Source organism: Squalius cephalus (assembly GCF_949319135.1).
Source record: "Squalius cephalus genome assembly, chromosome: 5".
In the NCBI taxonomy this organism is placed as follows: domain Eukaryota; kingdom Metazoa; phylum Chordata; class Actinopteri; order Cypriniformes; family Leuciscidae; genus Squalius; species Squalius cephalus.
The window spans coordinates 28,166,568-28,186,914 of NC_137126.1; the positions used below are offsets into that span (position 1 = coordinate 28,166,568).

The 20,347-nt window shown below is 36.9% G+C and overlaps 1 protein-coding gene across 7 annotated transcripts in view; it reads left to right on the forward strand.

Annotated features, from left to right (window-relative positions):
• lrch2 (leucine-rich repeats and calponin homology (CH) domain containing 2) overlaps window positions 1–20,347 on the forward strand; it is a 90,555-nt gene that overhangs the window by 35,250 nt on the left and 34,958 nt on the right. For 2 of the 7 annotated variants that reach the window (XR_013821373.1, XM_079872769.1), the window contains exons 11-16: window positions 10,484–10,588; window positions 12,794–12,862; window positions 14,085–14,144; window positions 18,292–18,340; window positions 18,827–18,865; window positions 19,857–20,009. Coding sequence is in view for 6 of the 7 variants with exons in the window: in XM_079872769.1 (XP_079728895.1) it covers window positions 10,484–10,588; window positions 12,794–12,862; window positions 14,085–14,144; window positions 18,292–18,340; window positions 18,827–18,865; window positions 19,857–20,009 (475 nt within the window). In the remaining variant the exon portion in view is untranslated. The remainder of the gene's footprint in view (window positions 1–10,483; window positions 10,589–12,793; window positions 12,863–14,084; window positions 14,145–18,291; window positions 18,341–18,826; window positions 18,866–19,856; window positions 20,010–20,347) is intronic. The other 5 variants (XM_079872770.1, XM_079872771.1, XM_079872772.1 and 2 more) reach the window with 5 other exon arrangements.

Here is a 20,347-nt window from a genome sequence, read left to right on the forward strand (position 1 = left end):
TTTAATGTTACTTTCAGCATTTACTAATACATTATTAAAATCAAAAGTTGTATTTGTTAACATTATTTAATGCACTTTGTATGTACTAACATGAACAATGAATGACTATTTTTATTAACTAACATGAACAAAGATTAATACATATTTATATAAATAAAAAATAAATTCAAACAAATGTATTACTTATTGTTAGTTTATGTTAGTTAATACATTAGCTAATGTTAACTAATGAGACCTCAATGTTAGTGTTACAAGGTAATTAAATATAACAAATCATGTAAAAAAAAAATTGCATCTTTTATTGGAAAATTAAACCACATTTTATCAAACTTTGATAATTTGTATAATTGATAATCAGTTATTATAATTGATAATTGATAATAACAACTGAGTTTGTAATATGTATTTCATCAGCCAATTAGTCCATTTGGACGACTACAGGGACTCATCTCAAGATCACTCATTTAAAGGGACACTAGGTAACTTTTTAACCTTAACTGAACAGCTTCGGAGTCAGTGGAATGGTTATATTACTTATTTCGGGTTGAATGGTGGTGGTTTCGCACCCCCCTGGTGCCCGAGAGTGGAAAAAACTCACTTGCAACTTTGGGCCGGCGGGTCGGCGTCAGGAAGTATCGCATGATATCAGGTCTCGCGATGTAACAAATTGCTTGACGGCACTGCACACGTACACGCCCCCATTCAAGCACCGACTATGTATAAGCAAAGGGCAACGATAGATTGAGTTATGGCTGAGCCTGTAAAAAAAGAAGCAGAAAGCTAGGAAATCTTTGTCGGAGGACCAACGAAAGAGGAAACGGGAGACTGACCGAGCAAGAAGTCAGACTCGAGTAAATATATCGGACCGGCTTTTTCAGAATGGTGAGAACTGAGAAAAACAGAAGCCTGCAAAACGGATGCTGACCTGGCCTTCTTGCTGTTGCACAGTGCACTTGTAAGTATCTTTGGAATAAACTATGTTTAATATTTAAATTTCAAGTAATTGCGACCTCAGGATGTTTGCTATTGTCTGTAAAGGTTTTTTATTATGATCGCTGTCTGTTACGGGCTTACTAGTACGCTAACGTTAGATACTATAACTTTGATGTTAGCATTGTCATAGCAAACATTTTTGATTTCTGTAGTTGTTTGGCCGTTCCTCTGTCGGTTTTATTTGTGTAACTTACACTTTTATATTATGTCACTAAGTCAACGCGTCTGATAATAGGCAATATCAGACGCGCAAAATGTTGCACATATCATGATCGAGCTAGAAAAAACGTTCTGATGTTTTCTTAGACAAGCAAAGGTAAACCATCATTCTACCAGATGAACTTATAGACCTTGCTAATATAACTTTAGACAAATATTAGCCTCCGATATATATATATATATATATATTTTATGCTCATGCCCATTCTCCCAAAAACAAACAAACACGAAAGCAGCAGTTCGCCTCGTTCATATCGTTCGTTCCCGGTAAAAATACTAGTATGCATGACAACACAATAATAAAAAAAAAAAACGCCATCAGTTGGAAAGAAAGTATTGCTTTACTTGCCTCGGTAGACATAACTGGTTTTGAAATAGCCGGTTCCTCTGCTCAGCTAGGTTGACAGCTGATCAGCTGGGTTGCTCGTGGCGAGGGGGGAGGGACAACAGTTCGTTTTTACGACAGAGTGTTTGAAAGCGTTATACTACCAGACACTAGGGGGAGCTTCGTAGAGAAAAAACACTCAGACTTGCATAATGTCCCTTTAAAGCAACACTAAGGAACATTTTTTTACCTTAAAATAATGTTTCCAAAATCGTATCAGTGGTTCATCAAGTCGTAACAGGGTGAAAGGCACTTCTGGATTCGCTTTGCAGCCCTATATCTGCTATAACCACACTATGCAAATTTGCCAAACCGGGACGCGTTTCTGTAGTTCGAATGAGACATAAGAAAACTACAAATTTGACTTGCTTTACGTCAAGCGTTACAATAGTTATTATTTAGTTTTTCTTCGTTTCTGATGTCGCAATACATCATACTTTCATGAAATCATGCAACATACTCTACCTTGTCTGTGGACATCGTTCATTCCAAAGCCGGTGCTAGATAAACAGCGAGCGTGCGTGCGACAGTAGGCTAAATTATTTACGACAGCGGTAATGGGCAATTCCGCTTCCAACCTGTAGGGTGACCGAAGAGGAAAAGTTCCTTAGTGTTGCTTTAACATTTCATCTTTTGCCAAAATTATGAAAAAAAAAAGATCAGTTAAGAATATAAAATTATTGAAAATATTCAAATCAGGAATGTCAGAATCAGAATGCATAGTTTGTACATGAAAAATGTCAATCAAAACATTTTGAAAGATTGCAAAGTTTTTTTGCATGAAGCATTTCACTCAGTTCCCTGATCATTCCGATTCAATGAAGAACAAATTTATACTTGCGTGCGTTATGTATTATGTACTTTGTCGTCTCTGACCGACAGCATGTTGAAGCCACTCAGGCCGTCATTTTCGGAAAGCGATGATTTTTTCAAAACATCTGATAGTGTGGGTTTTCCAGGAAATGCGTGTACTCCCTGGACCTCTGCTTCTCGTAAATACTGCAGTGTATTCTGCACGTTATTTTTTGACAGACATTATTGTTGTGATATTCACTATTCAATTGTATGGATTTGAAAACAGATGGAACGTAAGGCAATAATGATTTATTTCTTAGCTGGCAACTTGGCAAGTATTCAGTGAAGTGATTGATGCCCATGAGTGTGGTTGTCACGACTTAGATCCAATGAAGACGATGAACATTGAAAAGTAACAAGATTAGTTTAATAAGTAACTCAAAGTAATAACCAAGATGCAAGACAGCGTGTAACGCACAAACAGTGTGCACTTAACACAAACTAATAACCGACAATGAACATTGGACAAGGAGGAACTTCAATACACAGATGAACAATGGAGACAACAGCTGAAGACGATGATGATAGCTGGCAGGTATGGGTAATGGTGAAGGAGGTGCAGGTGTGGGCCAAGGAGGATGCTGGGAAATGTAGTGCAGACGGAGACTAACAGATGACAGTGACGATGACCATGACAGTGACGATGACAGTGACAGTTAGCTGGTGACTGTGACAGTGGTACAGTATGTCAATGTTTTTAGTTGTAATATTTCAACCGACAGACAGCCTAAGTTTTTGACGGATGTGATAACATGCGTGAGGGGTGAACTATGTTGGATTTTTGGGTAATTATAAAATGTGTTTGAGACATTCTAAATGCTTTTTGTGTTGTTAATTATACTTATTTTACGGAATTAAGTTTATTTCATTGCTTAAATAAATTGCATGTTACTGGCTGAAATGTTTGGCTTGTCAAAAAATGTTACATTAAGCTGTCGCAAATTTGTTGACTTTTGAAAATCAAGTTTATTTATTTATTAAACAGTGCTTTTAAGATTTTTCAGGTTGGTCTAATAGTAGTTTTCAGTTACATAAATTGAATAAAGTAAAATAAGCAAATGTAAAATAACTGCATTGTCTCAACTGTATAAATTAAATATAGATTCATCTTTATTAATGTTACAAAAAATATTCAGTCAGGAGTGATTTTTTTTCTTCCTTATCCTTTATTGTTTGATTAGCATTAAAAAACAGACAGCAGCAGGTTTATTAGGCTGCTGTCACTTTAAAAGCTGCACGGAACCAGCATAATGATATGCATGCGTTTTATTTATCAACTGTTTATGTGCACTTAAAGCTCCAAAATGCAACAATTTTGTAATAACATTTCCGAAAATAACTTGCACAGTGTGATATATTTCCTCCAGTTGTGTACTTACAATATCTCAAAAGTCTCCAAAGATTTTTTTATTTCAGAGAAATTCCGATTTTAAATAACTGTCCGTCCCGGAAAAGAAATGTCGCCTCTTAGTGACGCAATGTCCGCTCTATCCTTTTTTTCCGGTGTGGACCATGTGATCAGAGCCCGTCTACATTCTCTGATGTGATGTTCCGCCCCTATGGTTCCGCCACACCGGAATATCACGTGGTCAAATGCGGAAGTGGTGGTTATAGCGTTATCCATAGACTGTATGGTTATAGCTGTTATGGATCACGATTACTCTTTGGCGAGTATTGAAGTGCCAACAAAACGAAAGCGTCCATATTCGGATACACGCAGACTGTGTGACAAACGGAGGAATAAAACCGGATAAATATCGGCCAGGCGTTTTTGAGATGGAGAGAGCTGCGCGACAATCTTGGACTTGACAGAGACTCTGCTCTCGCGAGTGTATTGATAGACAGGTAAGCAAATCAATTGTTTTTTATTGTAAGTTACAGTTAAGTTGATTTTAACCCTCTGAGGTCGAAAAACGCGCGGGCGCGTTTTGCTGGATTTTCTCCACATTGTAGCACTATAAACTTAAATTACTCCGTCATTTATGGTCATACAGAAAAAAGAAATATAAAAAAAGAATCTGTGATATTTCTACTTTTGTATGTGTCCACTTACAATCATATCAAAACATTGTGCTTTTGTAAAATAAAGAAAATAAACAGGGTGTGCGTTCTGCCTCTCCGTCGCGGTGAACTTTTTTTCTTGAAACAAAACTCAGCGAATACTTGTCACACATTTATGAGCCATATACCTTTATAAACATTTAAGTGTGTACTTTTAATAGATATGAATTAGGCTACACCACATGCCTGTAATAATATAGCATAACATTTCACGTTCCTTGCAGTTCATTAATTATGATGACATAAAATAATACGATCAGACATACAGGTAATACAAAAACTAATAAATTACCTCATCCGTGATCATGATTCATTAATTCCATTTAGATACATCGCTAGAGGGTGAAAACGCATTAAAAACGGCATCTCCCATCGTCACCTCCTTCATAGCGTCATCAAGCTTCGCCTTTGTTATTGTTGGAAACTGCGCCCTCTTGTGGTCAAAAATATTTACATAGTGGACCTTTAAGACATAAACCAACAATATGTACTGGGATTCTCGCCAAGACGGGCATTTTGACATAATTTTGTGAATATTTTCCCAGACATGCGTGACAACTGCTTGCAACTGAGAATTTTAGTTCACGGCATCTCAGCACATTTAGTGGATTATTTCATAAAGGTAACTGTAGTTTCAACGTTGCACTGCCATATGCCCAAACTACGATTGTTTACCTATCCATAGCAGTTTTTAATGTTTTCATTAATATACAATAACGCTGCTGCTGCATTTATTTGATTTAAAAAAAAAAGTTATATTGTAAAATGAATTTATTTATTCAAAGTTGAATTTTCAGCATCATTACTCCAGTCTTCAGTGTCACATGATTCTTCAGAAATCATTTGAATATGCTGATTTGCTGCTCAAGAAACATTTCTTCTTATTATTATCATTATTATATTATTATTATATCTTATTATATAATCTTCATAAGGTGAGGCAACAGTCAGAAAAACATACTATATAATTGAAATGTCTTTTTTTCTTCTGCCATTGGAAACCAGTCTTGAGAACTTGGAAAATGTTGAACAGTCAGAACCGGTACACATAGATCATCACACTAGTATAGGTATAAAAAAAGATTATGTCCACATATGTATTTATACTGTTTTATTTCAATTGTTACATCACAAGGTACAAAGGAAGGAAATCAATAGACGATAGTTTGTAGATGAAGGTTGCTCAGCTGTAACGTTACATGAAGTGAATGCCTGTCATTCAATCACGGACGACTGCACAAAACATGCATACTAATAAAAACATTACTTTTTTTAATGAAATAATCCACTAAATGTGTGTGAACTAAAATTGTCAGCTGCACGCGCAGATGAGCTTGTCTGGAAAACTCATAAATATTCATGTTTGCTCCGCTTTCAGAAGCTTTGAGCTCTCTTTCGCATCTTCTTGCGCTTGAATATTTAAATTGACAAGACTTAAAATCACGTGCAAATGATAAACTTTCGTGTACAGATCTATCAACTGTCCCGAGCGTCGTTTATGCTGACCCCGTGGGCATTGGGCAGTCCTTATTGTCAAGGCCTGGAGTGTCTTAGTAGGTGTGAGCAGTTAACTAATAAAGAACTACATATTTTCATTTATGCACCTGAAATGAGCATGTATTTATTTAATGGCAATTAGTATGATATTGACAATGGTCATTGTTTAAAGTTTTATACATTTTTCTTTCTAATCGTAATTTGATGACAAATGTTTTTATATCTCAGGAAAGAGCAATAGTAATTGTGGAAAAATAATAAATGGAGCAAATATCTCCAAACTGTGCAGCAGGATTGTGCAAATGTGAATTCCCAATATTTTCTTATGTTTACAGTTGTTTCTGCTTCATGTGGGCTTTTTTCCAAGGGTATTTTTGTCACCTTTGTCACAAGTTCTTACATTGGTATTCCAGAGAAGTTAACAGGAGGAAGGAGGAAGTAATGCAATTTTATCTAGATGTCAGGAAAATTCCCTTGCGTTCTGGTAAATTGAGTTCAGAACCACAAAAAAGCAAAAAAAAACCAACCTCTTTTGGTCCAGGGTTACGGCATACCTGGCCGAGGTAGCTTTAGATCCAGTCTTGATTTTATCTCATTTAGATTCTGACAACTGATGTTATGGGTGGAACTAGAGGATGGAGAATTATTTAATATTTTATGACTGTCTAATTCGTCCCATTAAAGGTGCTGTAAATATTAGCGCTTTGGGTTTCAGAAAAGCGCATTATAAATAAAATATATTATTATTATTATTATTATTATTAGGACATCTGGGAAAATGCTAACTTTAGCCTGATAGCAGTAAAAGCGTACGTCCCACCCTCCCTGCAAATCGCCATCTAAAGCCACGCTTCCTGAAAGCATGAACGCGCACAGTCAAGAAGACCGGAGACAACTTTACTGCAATACCAATATCATGTGTCATTCACCGGTGAGAAAACTTTATAGTACAGTTAGTAACACTACAATACCAATAGATGCAGCAAGTTTTCGGTTTGTTTAGCTAGCAAAACTTGTCAGTGTGTAATAATATTTTTTGCATGACAGGGTTTCCACAATGAGAGTCTGCTTGGCTCCGATGAAGATATATAGATCGTAGATCCTTTGACAGTGCCACTTGTTGTCGGTTCAGAAGGAAAGTTAGATTGTTGCTGCTTGCCTGCCATTCTCGCTCTGTCTGCACAGCGTACGTGAACGCGCTGATGACTTATGTCTGTGTGAACTGCCTGCGTAGTGGTATGCAAAGGCATGTTGACTGACAGGGAACACATGCTATAGGACCGTTCGGACTGAACGCAACGATTGAACGACCATTTTATGGTCCTACGCCTTCCACAGACGACATATATTTATAAAAATACATTTAGACCGCTTAACAGAGTGATTGCTATCAGGATATGAGGAGACTTTCAACCAGCATAACAAAAAATGTTTCTGCAGAGAATCACCTACGGCACATTAAAGTCCATTTCTTAGTTTAGTTAGTTATTTATTCATTCATGAGCAATTATTATACACTTTGCTTTAAATATGTGTCGAAATAATAAAGGAGGGAAAAATTCATAAAAGATCTGGATACTTTTCACAGCAATACACTAAGATAAATACGATATGCAACTCTTTGCCAACTGCATCTATTGGCATGTAATAATGACGCACACTCACCTACATCAAAACTTGTTTCGGCACGGTTAATTGAAGCCTTGAAGTAGCATGACTGTGCCAGTGCCAATCTTTTAAGTCATAAGTCACACTTTATGTGTCTGATTTGTTTTGCCTAGGTAATCCAGAAGAATTATTTACTGTACATCCAGACTCCGAATATTGTGGAAAGATTCCAGATTGCCAGAGAATGGAGGTGTATTTGCATTTTATTTATTTTTTGCACTAGTCAACAATAATCAACTAATTTAATTATATATTAGCACTATTCAGATACACTTTGCTAAAAGTTATATAAATGGCAAAATGATAAAGGAAGGGGAAAATGGAGTTAGATAGAACATTCGCAGGAGTTTTTATGCCGTAGTCGTCTTGTGGTTTAAGTTGCCGAGTCTCCATGTTTTCCAGAGAATTCCCAGATTCTGTAGTATCCAACAGAAACAAATACTTGAGTCATTGGGTGAATTCCGAGTTACTAGCCATGCTTGTGGTTATGTGGTGTTCCTGCGATGTATCCACCTGAGGAGGTGTTTGTGCTGTTGGGAATGCTGTTTATAGGCTTTTACATTGGTGGATGAGAGGAACTTCTTATATGGTTAAAAAAAAAGGGTGGTGCCAAACTATGAATATGTGGTTTGGGATTTTATTTTATTTTAATATTTTTTTGGATGGCCTCAGCAGAACCTATTCAATAAATTATTTACTTTACTTCCCCAAAAAGCTTTTGTTTCTATTAATTTGCCATATAAATCTATTCATTTACCACATCTATATGCTTTTTTAATAAAATTTGTAACTCAAATCATTTATATCACTGCTAAACATACATTACAGAAAATGATTACCAATGCAAAATTGCTCTAAAATGCTGAAAAATGATATTAATTTTCAGAGAGCATTCAACACTTTTTAAATTATGCCTTCAAATCAGCTGTCATGGAGGATGGAGTTATGTTTGTAGTTGTTTTGTCTGTCTTTCAAGTCGTTACAAACTCACACAGAAATATGTGTCTCGTTGCTATGAGACACATGACAAAACTAGCTAAAAGATGGCTGACTGTCAAAATAATCCGGTGATGATGACCATACACACACTGCTGCCAAAGCCATAATAACATGGCACATGAAGGCAACAGAGAAAAATGTACTTCACAATAGCAAAAAGTATGTGGACACCTGCATTCTAATTGCCAGGTTTGGCTATTCCAGTAATTGCAGTGAAAAAATGTCTAGAAAGGATTAGAATTGTTGTAATTCCAGCTTTGTTGCTGCAGTTTTGGGAAGCTCCTTTTTCTGTTCCAAAATCAAAATGCAAAACAAATTTTTTATTATAATTTTAAGAGTCTGGTGTAGAATAACCTGGTCCGCACAAAGGCCAGATGTAAACCCCATAAAACACCTTTGGAATGAAAAAAAGGAGCTATGATTAGACAGTTCAAGAGTAGTGCAGCATCCAATCATTCTCTAAACTCACTGATGTGTTTGTCCCCTACCAGTGTTTACAGCTCTTTTAAGATACAGTATCACATCTGCTAGGCTTACTGCAGTAGTCTGTGTTACCGGTGTTACACTGTTTGGCCGTTCACCGATTACATTACTTGGCCATCATGGCACTGCTCCCACTGTCATTTTGCTTTTTTTTTAATAGAAATAAAAACCATTAGTTCAGTCAACAGACCATACACTTTTAAAATGAAAGCCTCTGCTCTGCATCATACAGCTCGAGCTGCAGAGTCTCAGCACAGTGCAGCAGGAGTCTTATCACTTGTCAGTCATCTCTCCTTACTCTCGTCATGTTGATGGCAGACGATTTGGTGCGCAACAGATCCTGAGTGTCATTGACAAATATCTTATCTTGTAAATTGTGCAGACAGTACCGCCGCTCCCTATCAGAGTTGTAAAGTCCAGGTTCAGATCGTAAAAGTCCTCCTCAGTATTTTGTTCCAATCACTTGAATTTGCTAATTCAACCAGGAGATAGAACTAATTAGTGAAATCAGCTGGCTGAGTTCATGGGTGGAATAAACATATGGCAGGACTTTTACTTTATGAACCTGGACTTTACACCTCTGCTCCCTATACACAGAGTATCACGAATTCATTTAAAAGCGATTTCAGTACCCGGCATATTGATGGTGAATGTGATTTCACCAAGTACAACATGTTCCTGGATCAACATTCCAATCAACCAATCAGATTTGAGGGACAAGTTTACAGTTTGTCAAGTTTAGGCTTACAACCAGGGTTAGGATATTCAACTATCATTTGCCCCTGATTTTAGGGCTAACTTATGGGTAGGGTCAGGTTTAAGGGTAAGAATAGGGTTAGGACTAACATTTTTTTACATGAATGTTGTTCCAGGATCAACAAAATATTATATACCGGTGTGACAATTTCCTCACCGTGACATCCCTAACATGTGCTCAAAGGCTTCATTAAGGTCCTGTACCATGACTCCTTGTCCATGCTAACATCTGCAGGACTTCAAGCCAAAAACACAATATTTTGTGCATTAGTAAATTTGGAAATGGTCCACCAGAAATGAATTTAACACATTATTGCATTAATTTATAGCCACATTGGTTGTCTGTTTGGTTGTTAAACATTATATGATATTTCTAAACAATCTATTCTTTTATGAATTCATTTAACTTCACAGACACTGAAATGTTATAATAGCATCTTAATTTTAAATAACTCTGTATAAGGATTTGTTTTTAACGGTTTGATGTAAATTGTGTACAGATTAAGAATTCAGCAATAACCTCCTTTTGTCTCTTTCTTTTTTGTCTTCCTCTCTCATCTACTTCAGCTCAGAGAAAGAGCAGTTAGTTGAAGAGGAGGAGGATGACTTGAAGGAAGTGTTGGATCTGAGGAAGATTGCAGTACAGCTGCTACAACAAGAGCAACAGAACAGGTGATCTTTCTTTCATGCTAAATCACACATGGTCATGCAACCTTCAGAGCCCATCAGACACATATACAGTAAGTCCCTCAGACTCCCTGTAATATTAGGGCTGTCAATCGATTAAAAAAATCAAAACAAAGACTTGCACTGACTACACATTATAAAAATTGTTTATATAAAGGGGCTGTTCAAGGGTTATTTGGGGTTTAGCCCAGACTAGTTGTATTTGGCACCATTAGCATTAAACATTGGAATATTATATACTTTACAATTAAATGTTGACATGTTACATCTCCAAGGTATAATTTTAATAAAGTAAATCTATCCCCAGAGATACAACTAAAAAAAGTCCCGCTAACTGTCTTTACCTCAAAAGACTTCTTAAAAACACAGTAGTTAAAAATAAAGAAATGTGTCCTTTTAAGCTTCCTATAATCAGCATATTTGAGTAAAAGTACAGATACCTTATAGCAGAAATTACTCTATTACAAGTTACAAGTCACCAATTTCAGTACGACTCGAGTAAAAGCGACTTAAGCTAGTCCCAGACTAAAATGCATATTTTAACTGAATGCAACTTGCACTGATATATCTTAAAATGTCAGTGGAATTGTTTTGTTTGAAGATACACCAGTAATGTTTTTTTTCTAAGGCACTGATTTAAAAGCTACTTGAACTAAGCCCTAATCCTGGCTTAATCTAAGCACTGTCTGTGAAACCGGGCCTTATCTGAATTTAACAGTTGACCTACTTAAGTATTTTACCTTGCTGAATGTAGGCTCAAAGATGCTCTAGTCCTTAACACCTAAAGCGGGTCGCACACCGGACGCGCAGCTCAGCGCCGCGCCGCGCCACGTCTAGGACAACTGTCACCTGAAAATCCGATAACATCAGCAATTTTCTGATTTCTGTAAATAAATCTAAAACTAAATGTATATTGCAGCACAGGGTTAAGTCCATATATACATTAACTACGATTTGAGACACATAAATGTAAATTTAATATAAAACTATTTAAATTGCGCTCTGTGGCGCGGCAGGATTTTGAACACGGTCCTGAGCCGTTGCTGGGCGCCGCGGACAGACGCCGCCGGTGTGTGTACTCTCATAGAGAATAATGTGTTCGAATTTAAAAGACGTGGCGCTGAGCTGCGCGTCCGGTGTGCGACCCCCTTAAGAAAAATACCAGTGAAAAACAAGAAACAGTTGATTTGTGAGGAAAGCAATCACATGTTTATTTTCTAGAATCAAAATATAACCGTCTCTTCAATATAACGGTTCAATAAAATAATGTAAAGTTAAATGAAATAGTCAAAGCCTACTTGCAATGGACATGCTGGTTTCGGCCTCATCAGCAGCTGCAGGCATGGCCTCATCTCATATATGAAACGCCCGCGATTCACAACTACCTGCTAATGCACTCGCATTCACGTAAAGTAGCCTTGTTGACAAGTTTGGGTGAGTCAGGGCAAAACGCACAAGATTTTGTTGCAGAAATAAACTGCTGTAGAAAAAGTTAGGTGCCATGCAAAATGTAACAAGTAATTGCATTACTCATCACATACGTATTGGAGAAAAGAGTATACTCATTAAAAAATGTAGTAGAGTAAAAGTCACTAATATCTTTAATACTCCGGAAACTACAAAGTAGCCAAAAAGGTACTTAAGTACAGGAACTAATTACATTTATTCAAATATTTTGCACACCTGAAGCAGATAATCAAGGTGTTCATGGTTACTTGAAAATTATTGGCAGGGGTAGGACTGAGGTCTGCTGGAGATGCATGAGTTATGCTTTTATAATTTGTGTTATTGAAATTAATTCTACTTACTGAAAACAGTAAATTGACGTCCCAATATAATGTAGATATATCTTTTAAAATACGCTACTCCTCTGTTCTTTATTCACTTTTTCTTTCTTTTGAACCTCATCCTAATACCCCCTATGACTTTGCTCTCTTTCATTGTAAGTTATGTCTATGAGAGATTCACAGATGAAAGCAAGATTTGACAGTTCCAATTCGAAACTCTCATCCATGCATGCTGCATCTGAAGGAGAGATCGGCTGTCAGATGTATTGAAGTAATTCACTCTATTTACTAACAAATGAACCATATTCCTCCTCCTCTTTCTCCTTCCTTCTCCTTCTCCATCCCTTCCATCTCCACCTAATCCTGGGATCTGATCGGTACACACATGACATTTGACTCTCAGGAGGCGGTCCCTAATTTGTAGGGCAGAGAGTCTAATTCACCGTAGAAGAGCAGCGGGGAGAGCTCACAGGTAGAAGGAGAGCTGTGTGTGTTTATATGTGTGTTTATTTCAAATTGTGGATATGTGTCATACTGTATCTGATATGAGGGTGTATGACACATGTACATCTGGCGTCTACGTGCTGTGTCTTAATAAGTACATACGTGCATGTCCTGGCTTAATGAGGTCACAAAGTCAAGTGTTGCAATTTCAAGTGTGTTGTGCAGATGTGGAAACTCTGAATTTGTCGGTTCATTTCACATAAGAAGAAATTACATGCATTTTCAAAGATTGCTGTGAATCATAAGCCAATGTGATTTACGGATAATTGATAAATACAGACATCATGAGTTGAGAAAGCTCAGAAGTGCGTCTAACCTGGAAAATCATTGCGCAAAATTTTTATTTGTTTTTCAAATCCCATCTTTAGCACTGATTGTTTTCACAAATTGTATAACGTTTCATATGCATCACGTCTTAAATAATGAAAAATTACCTGAAATTCAATCTGGCTGTTTAAATTAATGCATTACCAAAAATCTGTTTTTGTCACCTGTGAATGTGGTTTGAGGAGAAAATCCAACGTGACTTTGAGGGGACCAAGCAAAACATAATTATGTATTTCTGCTCAGCTATCGACACTGGACATCAACCACACGGCATACGCTAATACCTTTTCATTACGGCCTACTTTCTATGAATAACAGTTCTATTCTATCTAATAACGTATTAGACATGACTGTTATGGCGGGTAAAAATGGAGGGTGCTGGTGTTTCGCATGCGTTTGGCCAATCAGCGTACACTAACATCACGGATAGTTCTGGTTTAGACTCTGAAGTAGGAGCTAAATTAGTTTCTCCAAAAGGAGTTCCTAGAACTAAACCCTGCTCTGAAGTAGAAGCTAAATAAGTTTCTAGAACTAAAATTGTACCTAGTTCCAGTGGTGCGAACACGCCTAGGAACTATGAAAAGGTTCCTCCGTTGCGAAAGCCCCATTGTGACCCAGGTCTATAACAATTGCCTTTTTCATGTGGAGGAATTGTTTACGTCAGTTTTGCTGTCAAGCATGTGTGCTTTTTTTTTCTTTTCTTTTTTTTTCTTTTTTTGTACAAGGATACATCTGTTAAACACCACAACAGATGCAGGTCAAACAAAGACTACATTCATTCTCATATAGTGACACCAGCATTGACATTTTTTTCTGCATTATTTGAAGTGTCAAAAGACAGAATGGTTGTTCTGTTCTTGCAGGTTTCTCAGCCACTCAGGGAGCAGCACCAAACAGAGATCCCCATCTCAGACTGTCAGAAGGTATTCTGATGCACGAACAGACTTCCACACACATTCTGATTGCTTAAAAAATATCCTGTTTATTCACCTTTATTTTCCAATGCTCAAGTAAGCTATTTCCTGTGAATGTGCGGGTTGTCTGATTCTTTAGCCGCTTTAGGTAAGTAACCAGAAGAATAACAAAGCACAGTAAAATTTGTGCTACAAACCAGTTTATTTATGATTATAATATTGTAATGACCCGGCAGTCAGCAGTAGCAGCTGGGTGCATTTATGGGTAATTGTTTGTTGGGAGTTGATTTATGCGTTATTAAAGCAAGATGGTTGGGGTTTTGTGTTAGTAAAGTTATGTATGTTTATGTTCAAGTTAGTTCGGGTGTTCTTGGTTCATTTACTGCCTTATTATGTAAAAATGTGTCTCTCACCATCATGAAGAGAGATGTGTAAGGGAGATGTGTAACTTGGGATGGGGCCTTGCCTGTATAGTTTTTAAAGAGAAAGAAGACAGTTTAGTGGAGCGGCTAAGTGATATAATCGTTCGGTTTATGATACAAGCGTGAAAATTGGCATGAGCAGTCTCCATGGGTCACTTGACAAGAAAATTGTCCGAGCCACTTGAAATTTCAAGATTTTTCATTTTTCAAGATGGCTGACACCTTAGTGGAGCAGTTAAGTGATATAGTGGTTTATTTGGTGATACAAGCATGAAAATTGGCATGAGCAGTCTCTGTGGGTCACTTGACAATAAGCCACCCACAGCTACTTAAAATTTCAAGATGGCGGCCATTTTTCAAGATGGCCACCACCTTAGTGGAGCAATTAGGCTCATGGCAATTTTCATGCTTGTATCACCAACTAAATGATTTCTTAAGCCTAATTGCTCCACTAAGGTGGTGGCCGTCTTGAAAAATGGCCGCCATCTTGAAATTTCAAGTAGCTGTAGGTGGCTTATTGTCAAGTGACCCACAGAGACTGCTCATGCCAATTTTCATGCTTGTATCACCAAATAAACCACTATATCACTTAACTGCTCCACTAAGGTGTCGGCCATCTTGAAAAATGGCCGCCATCTTGAAATTTCAAGTGGCTCGGACAATTTTCTTGTCAAGTGACCCATGGAGACTGCTCATGCCAATTTTCACGCTTGTATCATAAACTGAACGATTCTGCCAAACATAAGCACTTAGCCGCTCCACTAGTACTGCCTCCTGCTGGTTTGCTTTACCGATGCTCCACTCGCAGAGACATCGTGCGGTGTATGGGACACGAGTGCCCGTATCTTGCGCTAGCAATTAGCTTGGTAAAAGTACAATAGCGTAGCTTAGCTCCGGCCAGCCCCCATGTTCTACTGAATAACTGCTAGTTATTACAATATTAAATTAAAATAATATTATAACAAATACTAGTTCGCAATATCAAATAGTATGATGGACTTTTTGGACAGCTAAAATAACTGGAAGACACCGAAAACTTAAAACTTGAATAAAATTTACAAAAATCATTACATTGCGTATTTATTAGCAGATAATGTATGGTTAATGTACATTAGAAATGTCATGACACTTCATACATTTTCATTAAAACTTTACAATAATCTCCCATATATTGACATTAGTTAATGCATAAGGTATCATGAAATAACTGAACAATATTTTTACAGAATTTATTGATCTTGTTAAATTCTAATTTATAAATGCAATTTTTTTCACTGCAAATTAAAGTTAGGTAATGGTAGTTAAATTGAAGTATAAATTAATATTACCCAGATTAATAAATGCTGTAAAAAATATTGTCAGTTAAACTAATGTTAAAGGGATGGTTCTGAGTAAAATCAACCTAGGGTCCTATGCACCATGACCTCGAGCCAAACACCCCCGCAGAAGCTTTTTTTCCCTTGGTTGAACATTATTAAAGTTAGAGCTTATTTAGAGAAATCAGCCGGATGGCTTAGTGTAGGCGCTAATGGATCCTATGATGTATCTCGTAAATTACCCCACTAATAATGCCCAGAATGGTTCCAAATTTATACAGTAGTACAATTTGGTTCTGTACTCATAAAACGAGGCATTGGAAAGTTTGTAAGTACATCAGGAGTTTATTTAAATAACACTTGCCTGACGGCTCATGCTACTGCTAACCCGGACGTCGAGGTCACTTCCGTGATTTGGGAAAAGCACATAATAGTCCTGGCAGAAAGCGATGCATAAGGATGTAGTCTAACAACGAATTATTATTTTTTCTATTATTCTATTATTTTTGAATTATTGTGTTAACTAATAATTGTTGCAAACTGGTACTACCAACAAAATATTAGTGCATCGCTTTCTGTCAGGACTTTTACGTGCTTTTCCCTAATCACTGAAGTGACGTCGACGTCCGGGTTAGCAGTAGCATGAGCCGTCAGGCAAGTGTTATTTAAATAAACTCCTGATGTACTTACAAACTTTCCAATGCCTCGTTTTATGAGTACAGAACCTATTTTTACTACTGTATAAGTTTGGTTCCATTCTGGGCATTATTAGTGGGGTAATTTACGAGATACAACCTTGGATCCATTAGCGCCTGCACTAAGCCACCCGACTGATATAAATAAGCTTTAACTTTAATAATGTTCAACCAAGGGAAAAAAGCTTCTCGGGGGGTGTTTGGCTCGAGGTCATGGTGCAAAGGACCCTTGGTTGATTTTACTCCGAACCATCCCTTTAACATGCAACATATTGTAAAGTGGGTAACACTTTACAATAACATAATTTGATAGCATTCGTTTATGCATTAGTTTTCATGAACTAACAATGACATTTTTTACAGCATTTATTAAATTTAATATCATTGATAAACTTAATAGTTAATTCGTGTTTATTGATATAGCATTAATGTTACAAATGTATATATAGAAATTAACATTCACCTGAAATATATAAAAAAGAAATTGTTCATGAAACAAATGTTAATGAATGGAACCTTATTTTAAGATGTTGTTCTTATGCGTTACCTTGTTTTTATTCTATCTGCTAATGATTTATAATGCTATTATAAAGTGCTACTAGTTGTACCAGACTATTCGGTATTCATAAAATCAAAGCTTTGCATTTGCACATTTATTTTAAACTGTGAGCGTTTGTAGGGTGGAGAATCCTCAGGAGTTTAATCTCTGAGATCTCTTTGTTGATTATGGAAACGCCCTTAAAATAAAAAAAACAACTGAGAGAGAGGTGATAACAGGGTGGAGAAGCTATAGATTTGACAGTTGAGCAGGTAGAGACACGAATGTATACACCTAGAAATAGTTTTTTTTTTTTTTTTTTTTTTTTTTTTTTTTTAGACCCAAGGCATTATTGTGTATTGGAACACTTGTGTCTTCTTCTGTCATCTCTTAACAACATTTATTCTCAGATTTGATCCTTGGAATAACTGTTAAAGTTACAGATTTTGTTTTATTCAGAACTGCAGTCTTGCAGTCAATCCTGAGGTCTGCATTAGTGAATCACACTATGACTGAAGTAGTGAACCAGGGCATCAGTTGCTCATACTAATGTGCCACAACCATACTGTTTCTCCAACACTTTTTGGACGTCCTGTACAACAAATTCTTTTTTTAGTGCATTCTCATTGTCAACAATTTCACCTCCAATCAAATTAAATACTGGCTGAAACTCTCTCACATCCTAATAGCGATCAAAGAAGTGGTATCATTTGACAGATACTACAAGGCACATAATATCTGTGACAGACCTGTCATTGTCTACAGAAAGCAATCCCAGCCTTAGTGTTACATCTTCAGACTTGCCTCTCACTGCCTGAAAATGTTACCCCACAGCATTATTAAGGTATAACATATTTAGGTTCATGTAGACCATTCAGCTGCTGGATTTATGACCTGCCAAGTGTCAACTGTAGGTCTTAACACATGTGCACTCTCCACATTCATTGTGCACAGTGAAAGAATTAGAATAGAGCCTCGAATTACCCTCATCGTCCACAGGCAGTTCAGGTACATTAATGACCTGTCAACACATCAGGCCTCACACACAGTTGAGCATGCACACACACATTCCCGTATCTGTCCCAACATAAGTGCACACATTAGTATCGTAGTGCAACAGCCCCTAAGCCCCCATTTGTGTGTTTTGGGGGCCATGTCACTCAATGTTTCTGTTTTTCTTTACAGTGCATCACTAGATGAAGGAAGCAGCTCAGCCTCTGCCTTAAGTGGACAGGTACCAATATACACGTTTACAAGAACACGCAGTCATGCACACCATTGTACGCAATAATGCATGTAGCCGCATGCATTTGATCTCACCCTGTAAGAAATACTGGTTGGCTTTTCATTGGAAAGTCACTGTGAATTATGAAGGATTACCATTCATTAAGTGTCAGTTCTTTGGCTTCTCAGTGTGAGATTGGCTTTTTCATACAAGCCCTTGTTTTATAGTAGCACTGACAGTGCGCCCATTCTATCATCCCTTTTATTCCCCAGCCATGTGTGTTCATTTATGTAATATACTGACTACTAAAGTTTTTTAGCTAGCATTAGCATCGCTGTTTTTCATGTACTTTAAGTACCAACTCCACAACACCCCCCCCCCCCCCCCCCCCCGCTAATTTCATTATTGTGTCTGAGAATTCCATTCTTACTCATTCTGTGTTTTTTGTTGTTGTTGTTGTTTTGTGTGTGTGTGTGTGTGCATTTATTTTTTAAGGAGACTGATCTCACTGATGAAGATGCGGCTTTCTCTGAGGTCACTCTTCCTTCATCACATTCCTCCTTCTCATTCATTTCTACCTTTTACAGTAAAGGTTCTAATGTCCGAGGTTCTTGTAGTAATTTTACTCAGATTTGCACTACTGTTCAAAAGTTTGGGTTTGATATTTTTAAATAAGTGTATGCTTTTATTCAGAAAGGATGTATTAAATTGATCAGTGACAGTTTTTTTTTTTTACTTTAAATTCACAAAAGAACCTTGAAAAAATGTCTCATGGTTTCCATTCTAAGCAGCACAACTGTTTTCAACAATGATAATAATAATACATGTTTCTTGAGCTGCAAATCAGCATATTAGAATGATTTCTGAAGGATCATGTGACACTTAAGACTAGAGTAATGATGCTGAAAATTCAGCTTTGTCATCACAGGAATAAATTACATCTTAAAACATATTCACATAGAAAGAGTTCTATTAAATTGTAAAAATATTTCACAATATTACTGTTTTTACTGTATTTTTTATCAAATAAATGCAGTGTTGGTGAGCATAAGAAAAATAATTTAAAAAAAGTTACTGACACCAAACATTTGAACAGGAGTGTATATTTCATTACATTTTCTTTATAACGTTTTGTTCGCCCATTCCTTACATTACAAGCTAAAAATTATGCAGTTAAAATGTAACTCCATAATTTCATAAACACACTTTTGCTAGAAAATAATGCCATAGAATCTCAAATATTGCTAATTGGTTTGTAGTTTTCAACACATTCTTACTGATACCTTCATGCTTTTAATCATTTATGTCATTTTTGATATTCCAACAAAACTCATCTGTGTTAGCCAACCACATAACATTACCTGTGAATGTCAATGAATGTTTGATTTTCAGTGCCAGTGAAGCACTGGCCCAAAAAAAGCAGGTTACAGTTTTGCCAACTGCTCTAAAACACTCTCACACTGGCCTGAGGCCTCTTTATAGTTGAGACCTGTCATTCACTGTTATATTGTGATTTGTCCCTCAGCCTTCTTCCTCTTGCTCGTTTGATGGAAGTTTGAAATCAGAAAGCAGTGACTCAGAGCCAAAATGGCCAGAGGTTCCTCCTGTTCTCAACCAGAATGAGGATCGGAGAAGAAATAAATACCTGAGAAAAGACTACCTGAAGGTATACACCCAAGTATGCACATGATCTCGATTTTTCTCACACGTTTTCTTTTTCTCATGTATACTCACGCATCCCCATATCTCTCTCTCTCTCTCTCTCTCTCTCTCTCTCTCTCTCTCTCTCTCTCTCTCTCTCTCGTTCTGTCAAAGAAATGCACACACACACACATATTTTAACACTTCATGCCACTTGTTGGAAAATTGCTTGAATTGTTCAGTTTGGAATTTTTTGTTTTATTATGTGCCATGTTGACACTTTTGATATGATAGAATAACCACTAGTTAGAATACCCCTAGTCTCATTCCCTGGTATCTTGATATCTTGCCCCAGATGTTGTTAAAATGCCTGAC